This window comes from Schistocerca gregaria, chromosome 4, assembly GCF_023897955.1.
Source record: "Schistocerca gregaria isolate iqSchGreg1 chromosome 4, iqSchGreg1.2, whole genome shotgun sequence".
NCBI classification, from domain to species: domain Eukaryota; kingdom Metazoa; phylum Arthropoda; class Insecta; order Orthoptera; family Acrididae; genus Schistocerca; species Schistocerca gregaria.
The window spans coordinates 698614313-698632296 of record NC_064923.1 but is presented as its reverse complement, the minus strand read 5'-3'; the positions used below and the strand labels follow the sequence as shown (position 1 = coordinate 698632296).

The 17984-nt window shown below is 44.2% G+C and overlaps 1 protein-coding gene across 1 annotated transcript in view; it reads left to right on the top strand.

The window, feature by feature from the left end:
* The first annotated feature begins 12456 nt into the window (after positions 1-12456).
* Positions 12457-17984, top strand: part of LOC126267486 (uncharacterized) — a 319130-nt gene continuing 313602 nt past the window's right edge. Inside the window, exon 1 of the mRNA XM_049972770.1 lies at positions 12457-12587. Within this exon, the coding sequence (XP_049828727.1) occupies positions 12525-12587 (63 nt within the window). The 5' untranslated portion in view covers positions 12457-12524. The remainder of the gene's footprint in view (positions 12588-17984) is intronic.

Here is a 17984-nt window from a genome sequence, read left to right as displayed (position 1 = left end):
GTACTCATCTCATGGTCTCCCTCTACGATTTTAACCCTCCACGCTGCCCTCCAATACCAAATGGGTGATCCCTTGATGCCTCAGAACATGTCCTACCAATCGATCCCTTCTTCTAGTCAAGTTGTGCCCTAAACTTCTCTTCTCCCCAATCCGATTCAACACTTCACCATTAGTTATGTGATCTACTCATCTAATCTTCAGCATTCTTCTGTAGCACCACATTTCAAAAGCTTCTATTCTCTTCTTGTCCAAACTATTTATCGTCCATGATTCACTTCCATACATAGCTACACTCCATACAAAAACTTTCAGAAATGACTTCCTGACACATAAATCGATACTCGATGTTAACAAATTTCTCTTCTTCAGAAACGCTTTCCTTGCCATTGCCAGTCTACAGTTTATATCCTCTCTAGTTCGGCCATCATAAGTTATTTTGCTCCCCAAATAGCAAAACTCCTTTACTACTTTAAGTGTCTCATTTCCTAATCTAATTCCCTGAGCATCACCCGAATTAATTCGACTACATTCCATTATCCTCGTTTTGCTTTTGTTGATGATCACCTTATATCCTCCTTTCAAGACACTATCCATTCCGTTCAACTGCTCTTCCAAGTCCTTTGCTGTCTCTGACAGAATTACAATGTCATCGGCGAACCTCAAAGTTTTTATTTCTTCTCCATGGACTTTAATACCTACTCCGAATTTTTCTTTTGTTTCCTTCACTGCTTGCTCAATATACAGATTGAATAACATAGGGGAGAGACTACCTCCCGTCTCACTCCCTTCCCAACCACTGCTTCCCTTTCATGTCCCTCGACTCTTATAACTGCCATCTGGTTTCTGTACAAATTGTAAATAGCCTTTGGCTCCCTGTATTATACCCCTGCCACCTTCAGAATTTGAAAGAGAGTATTCCAGTCAACATTGTCAAAAGCTTTCTCTAAGTCTACAAATGCTAGAAACGTAGGTTTGCCCTTTCTTAAACTAGCTTCTAAGATAAGTCGTAGGGTCAGTATTGCCCCACGTGTTCCAACATTTGTACGGAATCCAAACTGATCTTCCCCGAGGTCGGCTTCTACTAGTTTTTCCATTCGTCTGTAAAGAATTGGCGATAGTATTTTGCAGCTGTGACTTATTAAACTTATAGTTCGGTAATTTTCACATCTGTCAACACCTGCTTTCTTTGGGATTGGAATTATTATATTCTTCTTGAAGTCTGAAGGTATTTCGCCTCTCTCATACATCTTGCTCACCAGATGGTAGAGTTTTGTCAGGACTGGCTCCCCCAAGGCCGTCAGTAGTTCCAATGGAATGTTGTCTACTCCGGGGGCCTTGTTTCGACTCAGGTCTTTCAGCGCTCTGTCAAACTCTTCACGCAGTATCGTATCTCCCATTTCATCTTCATCTACATCCTCTTCCATTTCCATAATATTGTCCTCAAGTACATCACCCTTGTATAGACCCTCTATATACTCCTTCCACCTTTCTGCTTTCCCTTCTTTGCTTAGAACTGGATTTCCATCTGAGCTCTTAATATTCGTACAAGAGGTCCTCTTTTCTCCAAAGGTCTCTTTAATTTTCCTGTAGGCAGTATCTATCTTACCCCTAGTGAGATAAGCTTCTACATCCTTACATTTGTTCTCTAGCCGTTCCTGCTTTGCCATTTTGCACTTCCTGTGGATCTCATTTTTGAGACGTTTGTATTCCTTTTTGCCTGCTTCATTTACTGCATTTTTATATTTTCTCCTTTCATCAATTAAATTCAATATTTCTTCTGCTACCCAAGGATTTCTACTAGCCCTCGTCTTTTTACCTACTTGATCCTGTGCTACCTTCACTACTTCATTCCTCAAAGCTACCCATTCTTCTTCTATTGTATTTCTTTCCCCCATTCCTGTCAATTGCTCCCTTATGCTCTCCTTGAGACTCTGTACAACCTCTGGTTCTTTTAGTTTATCCAGGTCCCATCTCCTTAAATTCCCACCTTTTTGCAGTTTCTTCAGTTTTAATCTACAGGTCATAACCAATAGATTGTGGTCAGAGTCCACATCTGCCCCTGGAAATGTCTTACAATTTAAAACCTGGTTCCTAAATCTCTGTCGTACCATTATATTATCTATCTGAAACCTGTCAGTATCTCCAGTCTTCTTCCATGTATACAGCCTTCTTTTATGATTCTTGAAACAAGTGTTAGTTATGATTAAGTTGTGCTCTGTGCAAAATTCTACCAGGCGGCTTCCTTTTTCATTTCTTTGCTCCAGTCCGTATTCACCTACTACGCTTCCTTCTCTCCCTTTTCCTACTAACGAATTCCAGTCACCCATGACTATTAAATTTTCCTCACCCTTCACCATCTGAATAATTTCTTTTATTTGATGATACATTTCTTCAAGTTCTTCGTCATTTGCAGAGCTAGTTGGCATATAAACTTGTACTACTGTAGTAGGTGTGGGCTTCGTATCTATCTTGGCCACAATAATGCGTTCACTATGTTGTTTGTAGTAGCTTACCCGCATTCCTATTTTCCTATTCATTATAGGACCTACTCCTGCATTACCCCTATTTTATTTTCTATTTATAACCCTGTAGTCACTTGACCAGAAGTCTTGTTCCTCCTGCCACCGAACTTCACTAATTCCCACTATATCTAACTTGAACCTATCCATTTCCCTTTTTAAATTTTCTAACCTACCTGCCCGATTAAGCGATCTGACATTCCACGCTCCGATCCGTAGAACGCCAGTTTTCTTTCTCCTGATAACGACATCCTTTTGAGTAGTCCCCGCCCGGAGATCCGAATGGGGGACTATTTTACCTCCGGAATATTTTACCCAAGACGACGCCATCATCATTTAATCACACAGTAAAGCTGCATGTCCTCGGAAAAAATTACGGCTGTAGTTTCCCCTTGCTTTCAGCCGTTCGCAGTACCAGCACAGCAAGGCTGTTTTGGTTATTGTTACAAGGCCAGATCAGTCAATCTTCCAGATTGTTGCCCCTGCAACTACTGAAAAGGCTGCTGCCCCTCTTCAGGAACCACACGTTTGTCTGGCCTCTCAACAGATACCCCTCCGTTGTGGTTGCACCTACGGACGGCTATCTGTATCGCTGAGGCACGCAAGCTTCCCCACCAACGGCAAGGTACATGGTTCATGGGGTGGGATGACGTGCTACAGATCCGAAATTTAACCGACAGGAATACGATGCTGTGATATGCAAATGATTAGCTTTTCAGAGCATTCACATAAGGTTGGCGCCGGTGGGGACACCTACAACGTGCTGACATAAGGAAAGTTCCCAACCAGTTTCTCATGCACAAACAGCAGTTGACCGCCGTTGCCTGGTGAAGCGTTATTGTGATGCCTCGTGTAAGGAACAGCGATGCGTACCATCACGTTTCCCACTTTGATAAAGGTCGGATTGTAGCCTATCGCGATTGAGGTTTATCGTATCGTGACATTGCTGCTCGCGTTGGTCGAGATCCAATGACTGTTAGCAGAATATGGAATCGGAGGGTTCATGAGGGTAATAAGGAACACCGTGCTGGATCCCAACGGCCTCGTATCACTAGCAGCCGAGATGACATGCATCTTATCCGCATGGCTGTAACGGATCGTGCAGCCACGTCTCGATCCCTGAGTCAACAGATGGGGACGTTTGCAAGACAACAACGATCTGAACGAACAGTTCAAAGACGTTTGCAGCAATGTGAACTATCAGCTCGGAGACCATGGCTGCGGTTACCCATGACGCCGCATCATAGATAGGGACGCCTGCGATGGTGTACTCAACGACGAACCTGGGTGCACGAATGGCAAAAAGTCATTTTTTCGGATGAATCCAGGTTCTGTTTACAGCATCATGATGGTCGCATCCGTGTTTGGCGACATCGCGGTGAACGCACATTGGAAGCATGTATTCGTCATCGCCATACTCGTGTATCACCCGGCGTGCTGGTATGGCGTGGCATTCATTACACGTCTCGGTCACCTCTTATTCGCAATGACGGCACTTTGAACGGTGTAGGTTACATTTCAGATGCTTTACGACCCGTGGCTCTACCCTTCATTCGATCCCTGCGAAACCCTACATTTCAGTAGGATGATGCACGACCGCATGTTTCAGGTCCTGTACCGGCCTTTCTGGATACAGAAAATGTTCGATTGGTGCCATGGCCAGCACATGCTCCAGATCTCTTACCAATTGAAAACGTCTGGTCAACGGTGGCCGAGCAATTGGCTCGTCACAATACGCCAGCCACTACTCTTGAAGAGCTGTGGTATCATATTGAAGCACCATGGGCAGCTGTACCTGTACACATCATCCAAGCTATGTTTGACTCAACGCCCAGGCGTATCAGGGCCGTTATTACGGCCAGAGGTGGTTGTTCAGGGTACTGATTTCTCAGCATCTATGCACCCAAATTGCGTGAAAATGTAATCGCATGTCAGTTCTAGTATAATATATTTGTCCAATGAATACGCGGTTATCATCTGCATTTCTTCTTGGTGTAGCAATTTTAGTGGGCAGTAGTGTATTACTGGTGTCTATTTATGAAGTCCTTATGCTATCATCTTAAAAGGAAATTGTTGGCTGAGTATAAGAAAACAAAATCTCATCGAGAAAAGGGCTGTCTGAACGTGACACTATGCAGCTGTTGGTTCAATAAGGACATTGTGTACTACGAAACCCTCCCCAGGGTCGTGTCTATCGGACCTGGTAATTGTTGCAAACAACTAAGTAAGAACTGCAATTCAGCTTATCATCGTAATCGTACGACGTAAATCTATTTTAATCGAACAGAAAGCACTGCAAAACAAACACACCTACAACAACATGAATGAATAAGACATTACACATTCTGCACTTCGAAACGGTCTCTGTTTATTGCTGTCCTATATCAAACTGAAACAGTATGCAAAGTTGGCATTTCAAAGTTGTATCCATTTATTGATTTAGATCTGACCGTCGGTAGCTCTGTCATGAAACGGCAAATAAATTGGCCTTCAGTGAGACTGTGTACCATGCCCGTAGCAGCATACGATTCAGATGGACACACGCTACCTCCGTAACACTGAAGCGCTGCTGACCCTTCCTCATTGTCCCAGTGATGGTTAGAACTGATAAACCATAACGTAAAAGACGAGATTAGTTGCCATTTCCGTGTGAAATGACCTCTCAGATCTCAAAGTGATACGCTGATGACAAAGCTTTAAAGGAAATAACTCTGATTATTCAATAAAACGGGCTAGGAAATATAAAGTGAATTTGTCAGCATTTTTATTTCATCCAGGAAGTAACTCGGCTGTCACACTGTTTCCAAACAAATTCTACACTGTTACCAAGTTTCAGTTATATTACGAGCAGCAAGAATTCATTTCACGAGAGCCTGCCGCGGTGGTCTCGCGGTTCTAGGCGCGCAGTCCCGAACCGCTCGACTGCTACGGTCGCAGGTTCGAATCCTGCCTCGGGCATGGATGTGTGTGATGTCCTTAGGTTAGTTAGGTTTAAGTAGTTCTAAGTTCTAGGGGACTGATGACCACAGCGGTTGAGTCCCATAGTGCTCAGAGCCATTTGAACCATTTTGAACCTTTCACCAGATGATTTGAGGCGTGGATCAGAAGTGAGCACCACTTATGTCTGAGAGACATGGCGAATGAGGACCTGAACACTAAAAATATATGTGAATAGATTTTATTCGCGTTTGTGAACTCCAGCGTTATTTCGCCTCGACTGCAAATCAAACAACATAAATGAGTGACTGACACAACTATTTCTGTTTATCTGTCATAAGTACGTTGAAAACTGACAAGCTAATTCACCAAACGCTTTCCACATGTATGAGGCGTCTTGAGTGGTTATACTGCATACATTATCAGAATATAACATGACTAATGACAGTTGCAGACTTCGCAAATGTTTTCTTAAGAATTCTATCACTGGCACCGTCCCCGAAAGAAAAGAACACATGTGAAAGGGGCTTTCATTTGAAAACTGCATAAATTATCAGAATATAACAAGTCTATTGACCGTTGCAGTTCTAGGCGCTTCAGTCTGGAACGGCGTGACCGCTACGGTTGTAGGTTCGAATCCTGCCTCGGGCATGGATGTGTGTAATGTCCTTAGGTTAGTTAGGTTTAAGTAGTTCTAAGTTCTAGGGGACTGTTGACCACAGATGTTAAGTCCCATAGTGCTCAGAGACATTTGAACCATTTTTTTTTTTTTTTACTGTTGCAGACTTCGCAAATGTTTTTCTTAAGAATTATGTCACTGGCAGAGTCACCGAAAAAGAAGAACACATGTGAAATGGGTTTCCATTTGAAAACGTGAACTCCCAAGCTACGGAAAACGTTGAGTTTTAAACCAAGAAGTAGTCTCATCTGAGTACTGTGGCAGGAGAGATGCGTAGTTCATAAATAATATCGGGCACCGACTGTGAAGCACTGCATAGAAAATGAGCACAGCGCTCTGCGTGGTGAACGTATCATTATCTCGGGACCTCTCTGTCTTAAGCATAGTGCAAGTTGAAAAACTCTTCAACATGGATGTTCTTCGCTTTTACCGTCAAAACAACACTGGTTATACTGTAGTCGTTATGAGTAGATACTTGTCGTTCTTTCAGTATTTATTGTTTTAATAACAGTTCTGCTAAAGCATGCCTTATTCCAGACATTACCGTCTGCATTTTCGCTCCTCATTCATTGTCCTGACGACAACTGCTTCTCCTTTCACGTTAGCACCAGCTCAAATCAAAGAGCGCGAATTCGCTGCTGGCATTCCTTACACAGTTTTTTGAGCCCCCTTTCAGGCAGTTCTGGGTTTAGAACTCAACGTTATCCGTAGCATGGGTGTTCACGTTTTCAAATGAAAGCCCCTTTCGCCTGTTTTCTGTATCGGGGATGGTGCCAGTGACAGAATACTTAAGAAAGCATTTTCGAAATCTGCAACGATCAATAGACATGTTATATTCTGACAATGTATTCGGTATAACCAGTCAAGACGCTGTACACGTGTGGATCGCGTTTGGTGAATTAGGTCAGTTTTCAACGTAATTATGACAGATAAACAGAAATAGTTGTGCCAATCACTCATTTATGTTGTTTGATTTGCAGTCGAGGCGAAATAACGCTGGAGTTCACAAACGCAATTAAAATCTATTCACATATATTTTTAGTGTTCAGGTCCTCATTCGCCATGTCTCTCAGACATAAGTGGTACTCACTTCTGAGCCACGCCTCAAATCATCTGGTGAAATGAATTCTTCCTGCTCGTAATATAACTGAAACTTGGTAACAGTGTAGAATTTGTTTGGAAACAGTGTGACAACCGAGTTACTTCCTGGATGAAATAAAAATGCTGACAAATTCACTTTATATTTCCTAGCCTGTTTTATTGAACAATGAGAGTTATTTCCTTTAAAGCTGTGACATCAGCGTATCACTTTGAGCCCAGAGAGTTCATTTCACGCGGAAATGGCAACTAATCTCGTCTTTTACGTTATAGTTTATCAGTTCTAACCTCCACTGTAACAATAAGAAGGGGACAGCAGCGCTTCAGTGATACCGAGGTAGCGTGTTTCCATCTGAATAGCATGCTGCTATGGGCATGGTTCACAGTCTCACTGAAGGCCAATTTATTTGCCGTTTCATGACCGAGTTAAAGGCGGTCAGATGCAAAATCAATAAATAGATTACAACTATGAAATGCCAAATTTACATACTGTTTGAGTTTGACAGAGGACAGCAATAAACACAGACCGTTTCGAAGTGTAGAATGTGTAATATCTTATTCATTCATGTTGTTGCATGCATGCTCGTTTTACAGTGCTTTCTCTCTCAAAAATGGCTCTGAGCAGTATGGGACTTAACTTCTGAGGTCATCAGTCCCCTAGAACTCAGCACTACTTAAACCTAACTAACCTAAGGACATCACACACATCCATGGCCGAGGCGGGATTCGAACCTGCGACCGTAGCGGCTGCGCGGTTCCAGACTGTAGCGCCTAGAACCTCTCCGTCACCCAGGCCAGCCGCTTTCTCTTTGATTAAAATAAATTTCCGTCATAAGGTTACGATGATAAAAATGGTTCAAATGACTCTGAGCACTATGGGACTTAACATCTCAGGTCATCAGTCCCCTAGAACTTAGAACTACTTCAATCTAACCAACCTAAGGACATCACACACATCCATGCCCGAGGCAGGATTCCAGCCTGCGACTGTAGTGGTCGCGCGGTGCCAGACTGAAGCGCCTAGAACCGCTCGGCCACCAGCGGCCGGCGTTACGATGATAAGCTGGTTTACAGTTCTTCGTTGATGGCAACACGTATCAGTTTAGAACCGAGCGGCCACCAGCGGCCGGCGTTACGATGATAAGCTGGTTTACAGTTCTTCGTTGATGGCAACACGTATCAGTTGTGATAGACAAAACCGTGGAGATGGTTTCGTAGTACACAACGTTCTTATTGAGGCACAAGCTGCATAACATTATATTCACATTGCCCTTTTCTCGAGGAGGTTTTGTTTCTTCTACTCAGCCAACAATTTCCTCTTAAGAAGATAGCATAAAGACGCCATAACTAGACACCAGCAATAATATTGCATAGGAATTCTGAATGATTGAAATGATTACGTTCAATCTGATTTGCAGTAACAGTCAACCTTAAATTTTTTTTCCCTTTCAGTCAGAGCCTGTTGCACTCCTACAGCCGACTGCTGAACCTTGTCTACTGAATACACATGGCGTACTAAGTTTAGATGATCGCGGTTCATGACATATGTCAGATATCGAGACTTCCTGAATGTAGAAAGTGCGTCATGACAGAATGAAGGACGTTTCTTGAAATAGTAAAATCCTTTGCTTACGTGATTTGACCAAAAGCACTCACTCCACACACAGTGAAAGTGTTCCGAGCTGCCTTGCTGCCATCACACCTCCGTTAAACTCAGAGTAAACGATGTGTTCCAAATGTCAAACTTTTCCACTTGTGACTCTATTTCGAGCCTGCGACATCCAAGAGTGCAATATAAAAGCATATTAGGAAATGACAGCTGTCAAACACGATGATAGCGCCGCGTTGTCCTGGTCGTACGAAGCCTGACGAACTCGGCGAGTGGCGTGCTGCCGGTAGCCGGATGCGGGCTGCCGCTGTAGGTGAAGAAACTACGGAGCGAAAACTTGGCCTTGACACAATCACGACCTGCGCGGCGGAATTCTTGTGGAGATTTCTGGCATTACAAGTGGGGGGGGGGGGGGTAGATAGTAGAAGGAATTGTTTCTAGCTCCATCAGACTGAGTAATTCCGCAGACAGCCGAAATACACTCCTGGAAATTGAAATAAGAACACCGTGAATTCATTGTCCCAGGAAGGGGAAACTTTATTGACACATTCCTGGGGTCAGATACATCACATGATCACACTGACCGAACCACCATCACATGGACACAGGCAACAGAGCATGCACAATGTCGGCACTAGTACAGTGTATATCCACCTTTCGCAGCAATGCAGGCTGCTATTCTCCCATGGAGACGATCGTAGAGATGCTGGATGTAGTCCTGTGGAACGGCTTGCCATGCCATTTCCACCTGGCGCCTCAGTTGGACCAGCGTTCGTGCTGGACGTGCAGACCGCGTGAGACGACGCTTCATCCAGTTCCAAACATGCTCAATGGGGGACAGATCCGGAGATCTTGCTGGCCAGGGTAGTTGACTTACACCTTCTAGAGCACGTTGGGTGGCACGGGATACATGCGGACGTGCATTGTCCTGTTGGAACAGCAAGTTCCCTTGCCGGTCTAGGAATGGTAGAACGATGGGTTCGATGACGGTTTGGATGTACCGTGCACTATTCAGTGTCCCCTCGACGATCACCAGAGGTGTACGGCCAGTGTAGGAGATCGCTCCCCACACCACGATGCCGGGTGTTAGCCCTGTGTGCCTCGGTCGTATGCATTCCTGATTGTGGCGCTCACCTGCACGGCGCCAAATACGCATACGACCATCATTGCCACCAAGGCAGAAGCGACTCTCATCGCTGAAGACGACACGTCTCCATTCGTCCCTCCTTTCACGCCTGTCGCGACACCACTGGAGGCGGGCTGCACGATGTTGGGGCGTGAGCGGAAGACGGCCTAACGGTGTGCGGGACCGTAGCCCAGCTTCATGGAGACGGTTGCGAATGGTCCTCGCCGATACCTCAGAAGCAACAGTGTCCCTAATTTGCTGGGAAGTGGCGGTGCGGTCCCCTACGGCACTGCGTAGGATCCTACGGTCTTGGCGTGCATCTGTGCGTTGCTGCGGTCCGGTCCCAGGTCGACGGGCACGTGCACCTTCCGCCGACCACTGGCGACAACATCGATGTACTGTGGAGACCTCACGCCCCACGTGTTGAGCAATTCGGCGGTACGTCCACCCGGCCTCCCGTATGCCCACTATACGCCCTCGCTCAAAGTCCGTCAACTGCACATACAGTTCACGTCCACGCTCTCGCGGCATGCTACCAGTGTTAAAGACAGCGATGGAGCTCCGTATGCCACGGCAAACTGGCTGACACTGACGGCGGCAGTGCACAAATGCTGCGCAACTAGCACCATTCGACGGCCAACACCGCGGTTCCTGGTGTGTCCGCTGTGCCGTGCGTGTGATCATTGCTTGTACAGCCCTCTCGCAGTGTCCGGAGCAAGTGTGGTGGGTCTGACACATGTGTTCTTTTTTCCATTTCCAGGAGTGTATAACTAAAACTGGAATGGTGTGGATTAGATATCGCGAATTCGTGGCCGTACTGCGCGACGTCTACCGCTTGACTCTGCAGCCTCTCGAGGAAAGGTCAACACTTGCTCCAGACACTTCCGCATACTACAGTGTTGCCAGATCGTGCATATCGCCGGCCTTAGAAGTCTGAGGGGCGATCGGCGACTTTATTGGCCACCTTAAGTGAACGACCTGGACTTAGCGTCTGCGGGAGCTGATTGGCGATCCATATCTTTGTCGAAGATGGTAGGTACAAAACAGTATCGATGCATTACTTCAGCGGCTCGGTTTGGCGACCGCCAACGTTATTAAGGATACTATACCCACGAAGCATGTTCTGGTACCCACTGTCTATCTCAACTGGTGTCTCTTCAATTTCTAGTGAAGTGGCCAGATCTCGTGCCAGAAGATTTTCCTCTGTTTCTACAGTAGTCTCGTAAAATGAACTTTGCACCCTACTCCACAATCCTGTCTACTCTATTGCGTATCAGGACAAGCAACTCTGAGACTTTTCTCTTTCCCTCAGCAGATGTGGACTGAACTTTGCACCCTACTCCACAATTCTGTCTACTCTATTGCGTATCAGGACAAGCAACTCTGAGACTTTTCTCTTTCCCTCAGCAGATGTGGACACATTTGGACTGAAACAGTACGTTTCCACACATAGGTTCGTATTGAAAATATTATGCGCTCGCACCCCTCTACAACTCCTAGAAGTTTGTAGCTGGAGTTTCCCAACACCCTGTATTTTTGTCTTTTCAGCTGGCGTTTTGAAGGTGCTAAATTAGGATATAAAAGCTCTGGATGTAGGTTTTTCACTCCTGAGTGTACCAGAGAGACTTTTCTCTTTCCCTCAGCAGATGTGGACACATTTGGACTGAAACAGTACGTTTCCACACATAGGTTCGTATTGAAAATATTATGCGCTCGCACCCCTCTACAACTCCTAGAAGTTTGTAGCTGGAGTTTCCCAACACCCTGTATTTTTGTCTTTTCAGCTGACGTTTTGAAGGTGCTAAATTAGGATATAAAAGCTCTGGATGTAGGTTTTTCACTCCTGAGTGTACCAGAGAGTGTCTACAGTATTAAGCGGGACGCGCTAATCTTATTAGAACATACAGACAAAATCTCTGCCCTCACCAGGGTTCGAACTAATTACCTCTAACTTGACAGCCACTGGAAAGAAGAAGGAAGATTGGCTTTAATGACCCGTCGACAACGAGGTCATTAGAGACGGAGTACAGCTCGGAATGTGTCAAGGATGGGGAAGAAAATCGGCCGTCCCCTTTCGAAGGAACCGTCCCGGCATTTGCCTGGAGCGATTTAGGGAAATCAGAGAAAACAAAAATCTGGCTGGCCTGAAGCTGGTCTGAACCATCATCGTCCCGAATGCGAGTCCTGTGTGCTAACCACAGCGCCGCGTCGCTCGGCGAATACCACTGGAGAGACGTGCGTCCTCTACGGAGGAAGGTGTAAATAGCGGTGTAACGTTCATCCTTAAAGGATTCACTTCAGCTTACGTCCTCGCTGCACGGATGTTTGTACACAAACATCTGGAGAAAAGGAGGAGATGTGGCGCTGTTTGGCGGCGTCACGGCAGAGAGGCAGGTCCGCGAGGCACAGCGAGCCTATGACGTCACGTGTTTATTCGCGGCGCTGCGCGCCACCGGTGCGCCGAGTCTGCGGCGCTGGAGCTAATCAGCACGCAGGAGCCGAAGCGATAAGCATGTGCCGTGTGGTGTGCGCCGTGTGCCGGGCAGGCAGTGTAGCATGTGCTTTCGCGGGACCCACAACGCGGCTATCGTCGCCGTCGCAGCTAGCGTCCTCGGGCTGGTGAGTGTTGGTGCCAAACTGCAGGGCCCGCTCTGTCTGCGGCAGGTGTTCGCTGTCCCCTGAGCGCAAAACCTACTGAACTGTCGGTCAATGGGACCTAGTATTCGCTAGACATCAGTGCCCGATGTGTATATTTATCAAAAGGACGAAAGCACCTACATTGCCGAGGAATCCACCATCCAACCGAGCACCCCACCGGTCGACCGACAAATTGAACGTATGTAGACGTTTTGATCGACCGACCGACTGAGGAACATTCATTGTTGGTAATCGGTTTGTCGGGTGGGGGAGGGGGGGGACTACCCGACAGCCTGACCCCCCCCCCCATTCCAACCAAGAATGTGGCCGTGTGTAGCGCTGTCGTGCCAACTGTCTTTTGTCACTGCGTTAAATGTTCTAATACACATGACAGTGTGCGGGGAAGAACAAACTTTAAAGACAAAGTTTGTGGAGAAATTTAAAGATTGTATAATATTTGTGGGACACGTAGCACGAAGAGTACAGCAATATAGAAACAAGAAATGAAGCAGTTTTTAATTCTTTTTTAACATATCCGTCACGTCACATAAAGAGAATAAAATTCTGTAGACCTTCTGCATTTTTGTTTCCAGGCTCATTTCCGATGATTATTGGAAACGAAATCCAAAAACCGAAATTCAGAGGACGTTAATTCTTAAGATACGCTTGCTTCATTGTTATAAGTGTCAATAAAAGTCCGGTCTGTATCCAAGACCTCTGCTGAGAAAAGCAAAGTGTGGGATTTTTTATTTATTTATTTATTTTTGCACAGGTTTAACAGTAGCTAAATGCTACTGTCCTTGTATTTATTAGATGATGCGCGCCACCATCACATGTAGTCTTCCTTTTTTGAATCTAAAATGAGTTCCTTTAACTTACAGCTCACCTTTTATGATACATAGATAAATTAATTGATACCGTTCACATGAACTTCTTTTATTTTATTTACTCTTTTTTGCCATGATGTGTTTCCTCAGTCAACTGTAAATCCCGCTGAAGTTTCCGGAATTATTTTAGTTAATAATGGTAGTGGTACAATAGCACTGAAACTGATGTCTTAACTTCTGCCAGTGCCTAGAAGTCGTAATGTAGCTAACAGCCTTACCTCACAGCTTACACCCTTTCTCATGACTGTATTATTTTTCGTTAACAATGGTTTTATGATATTTAGCATGTCCGAAATGCATGACTTATCCATTCTTAGATAATTACGGAAATCATTGGATTTCAGCTGCATAAGTAAAAGAACGTGGGTGAATTTCCTCTCGTTAACTTAGACAAAGTTATCTCTCGGCTTTTTTTGGCCTTATTACCTCTAAAATGGCCAAGGCTAACCCCCATTTTCGTTTCGGTGCAAAACCACGCGTGACCTCATAGAACGTGAGCACATCTCTCTGCAAAAAGAAGACATATTGTCAACGGATAAGTGATAAATTATCTTCTTTTAATTTCTTGCGGCGATAATCACAAAAGATTTAAAAATTCGTTTTCGTACTCGACCAGCCAGTGATGACCATCAGAATGTCTGATCGTGCCGAAAGCGTCGATGTCATGTTTCAATAGAGCTCTCAATAAAATTATCCTCAACCTAATTATAAACGTAAGTGCCAGGAGGGATTCTTAATCAATCAGCAAGAGTGCCTTCTACACGTAACATTTATCTAATGCATTGTCGAAAATGCATTACCCAGGTCATTACGGATATTATGACGCACCAGTTGTCTACGTATGTAATTGATTTAAAAACACAAGTAGTTTCGGGAAGAAATGATTCCATTATCAAATTCGTAAACCTATAGTGTGTGTATCAATCACTGCTATTATTTCAAAAAATCATAACTTGGAAACTATTAGAGATAGGACATGGTGGTTTGATTCCTCTTATGCCAAAATTCCAATCGTTGCCACACTCTTCGCTCGTAGAACATCACTGATGTATTAACACTGCAGTATCAATTGATCTGACTGCTTCATTGACTAGTGCACGAACGGTAGAAATGCCATGGACTGGTGTTGCGTGCACGTGGTTCTTCATTTAACTCCACAAAAAGGGGTCTAATGGATCGGATGAACGCAGGGGCCATGCCATGGGGCCATCACGACCAGTGATGTAGCTCCCTGCAGTTCGCGTGAGGCGCCACGAACTGACCTCTGCGCGCTGCGCTGAAATGCAGCTTGCGCTCTGTCAAAAAGTGCTCGAGACGCAGCGAGATATCCGTTTCGAGATTATCTCCCCCTGGCAAATGAGGTATAGGGGCCCTGCAGGCCAACTTGTGATGTCACACAAGTCGGGTTGTCCGCCACAGTTCGCGAACGCTCGGCTCCGTGCAAGGCCGACAGGAAATCAATTTTTCCCGTGTTAACAGTATCTCCCGTCGGTTCTTGGTAGAACAACATTATAATAAATGAAAAGCACCAGTTTGCTTTTGTTCTAAATATTAGTTTTATTTTTGTTAAACGGTTTTCGGCTTAAAAGGCCATCATCAGACATTTACTGAGTATTGTTACCAAAGAAGTTACAATGTTTGCAAACAACAATGGAAGAGAAGTAACACGCCTAGACTGAAGCAGAAACATACAGTAAGTAACATCTTTGACAGAGTGGTGGTAACGCACTGAAAAAGTAAAATATTGAATGGTAAATAAATAAAAATGGAGGAGACAGGAAAAACTGTAACAAAAAATAGGAACAGCATGACTACATAACAGGTTCTACTAATAAACAAAACTAATAAAATAACATAAAATTAGTACTTGACAAGGCTACATCAGTAGGTATAAAACACAAAACAATTAAAAGAAGAAACAATTATCAGTGTAGCTAAAGGATATATAAGGAACTTACGCAACATCAATAAGATACAAAGAAATAAATACAGGAAAATTGAGGTGTTTGAGGGAACATACAGTAAATGCAATCTTTGAGAGTGTGGTGGTACTGCATTTTAACATTAACATTATATTCAAAACAGTGTCTAAGTAACACTTTGAACAATGTTTGATAAGACAGCTGCAAGAGGTGGTAAACACGGACAGTACCAGTTAAAAGAAAGCCTTAACTATTGAAACTGCAGTTTGTATGGAATACATAGACAGCTCTATAAAACAAAAGAACTCAATGGATACAGGAAAATGGCAATATGTAACAACTTACAGTGCGAGAAGAAATGAACAACAGAGATTTAGGATTAGATCTGGACTGTGAGCAAGATGTTTATTAATTTCCAGGGCTTCCAGCAGGTTCAGTTTATGGCCTTTGTTTTTTAGGTGAAGTGCATGGGGCACTGGCTGGTAGTTGTGACCCTCACTCATAACACTCTTTCATTCTTGTTTACAAACATTGAAACTTCTTTGGTAACAATAATCAGTAAATGTCTGAAGATGACCTTGTAAGCTGAAAATCGGTTAACAAAAATAAAAGTAATATTTTAGAACAAAATCAATTTTTATTGAAAAGGTACCCATATCGAGAGCTTGCATGCACGTAAACACGCAGTCAAGAATTATTAAAGTACTCTGAAATAGTTACTCGCTTCCCGCCAGAGACGGCTGCTGGCACTCGTTAAGACTTACAGTGTCACGTGATGTGATCTAATTGACGCAGCCTGTATTTCTCATGGGCCCCGTGATCTCGCAAACTGACGTTAGGTATCGTGCAGTACCGTTGCCAAATATATCGAGGACGCAAACCCGATGACACATTGCACCTTTTCCTAGCCTGTCGCCATTTTTATGTACTCCTCATGACATCTGAAACGAGAGACAAAGGAGAAAGTAACTCTGAGAACTGTTATCTGTTACAGAATTCCCGGGTTCGATTCCCGGCGGGGTCAGGGATTTTCTCTGCCTCGTGATGACTGGGTGTTGTGTGATGTCTCTAGGTTAGTTAGGTTTAAGCAGTTATAAGTTCCAGGGGACTGATGACCATATATGTTGAGTCCCATAGTGCTCAAAGACATTTGGACATTTGTTTTTACAGCATCCCACTATTCTCTCTCTCTCTCTCTCTCTCTCTCTAATAGTTTCTAAGTTATAATGTCTTGAAATCACAGCGCGACTTTATGGACACCCTAATTATACCATTATCTTTAGTCCAATATAGGAAAGCAGCAAATACATGGTGTGGCTCTGAGCACTAAAGGACTTAACATCTGAGGTCATCAGTCCCCTACAACTTGTTGTTGTTGTGGTCTTCACTCCTGAGACTGGTTGGATGCAGCTCTCCATGCTACTCTATCCTGTGCAAGCTTCTTCATCTCCCAGTACCTACTGCAACCTTCATCCTTCTGAATCTGCTTAGTGTATTCATCTCTTGGTCTCCCTTTACGATTTTTACCCTCCACGCTGCCCTACTTAGAACAATTCGGAACTACTTAAACCTAACTAACCTAAGGACATCACATACATCCATGCCCGAGGCAGGATTCGAACCTGCGAGCGTAGTGGTCTCGCGGTTCCAGAATGTAGCGCCTAAAACCGCTCGGCCACACAGGCCGGCAATAGACTGTGTCAAACATGTAAGACTCTCCATTATATGTACAGTATAACGTCCGTAAATACTGGTGGCGCTTACCAGTGTCACAGAGCTCTGTTTACTAATAAAGTTAACTCGCAATGACCTGCTTTTCGGAGGCTTTGATGCATCATCAAGTAATACCTCTAGCTGCTAGTTCAGCTCCATTGAGTTTGACAGAGAAAAGATATTGATATTTCTGTAGTTAGTATGTATCTACGTTCATATTTTCCTCGGAATAAAGCGCTTTAACTTCACGTTCACTCACTGTTTACATGAAATATAGCTTCATCGTTCATTTGGATATTAATCCCTCCTTGTAAGGGTCCCACAATGTTGAAAAATATTTTATGATCGATCGAATCTTAACATTCTGACAATAAGGAATCTAGGTACTGTCCAATTGTAAGATATCTACTGTAAACCAATGTACTGAATGTCATTACTGAAACTGATAACGGAAATAGTTGTTCTCTGCCTCTCCTCACTGCTGATTTAAGGGTAGGTAGGAACTGGGCTTGCTGGCCACCCAGAGCGTCATGACAAAGAACTGCAGCGATGTTATCAGGATCTGGTATATATTGCAGTTTGGCATTACCTCTCAGTTGTCATAAATGTCATGCATTGGCATGTCTAACGGTTTCAATGCTAACCTTATGCACCCAAAGATACATAATTCTTTCTTTTTGGTTGACGGTTAACGGCAGAACTCGGCATTAACACGTCTTTGTAAATGAATCATCGCTGAGTCAGCCTGAAATAATTGTGAGAAGCTACGGAATATTTGAATCCCTTCCTTTCCAAAATAGGTTTAATGGCGACGAGACCATTTGTTGGGAGGGGATATGTAATTTCCAAGAGCAGAG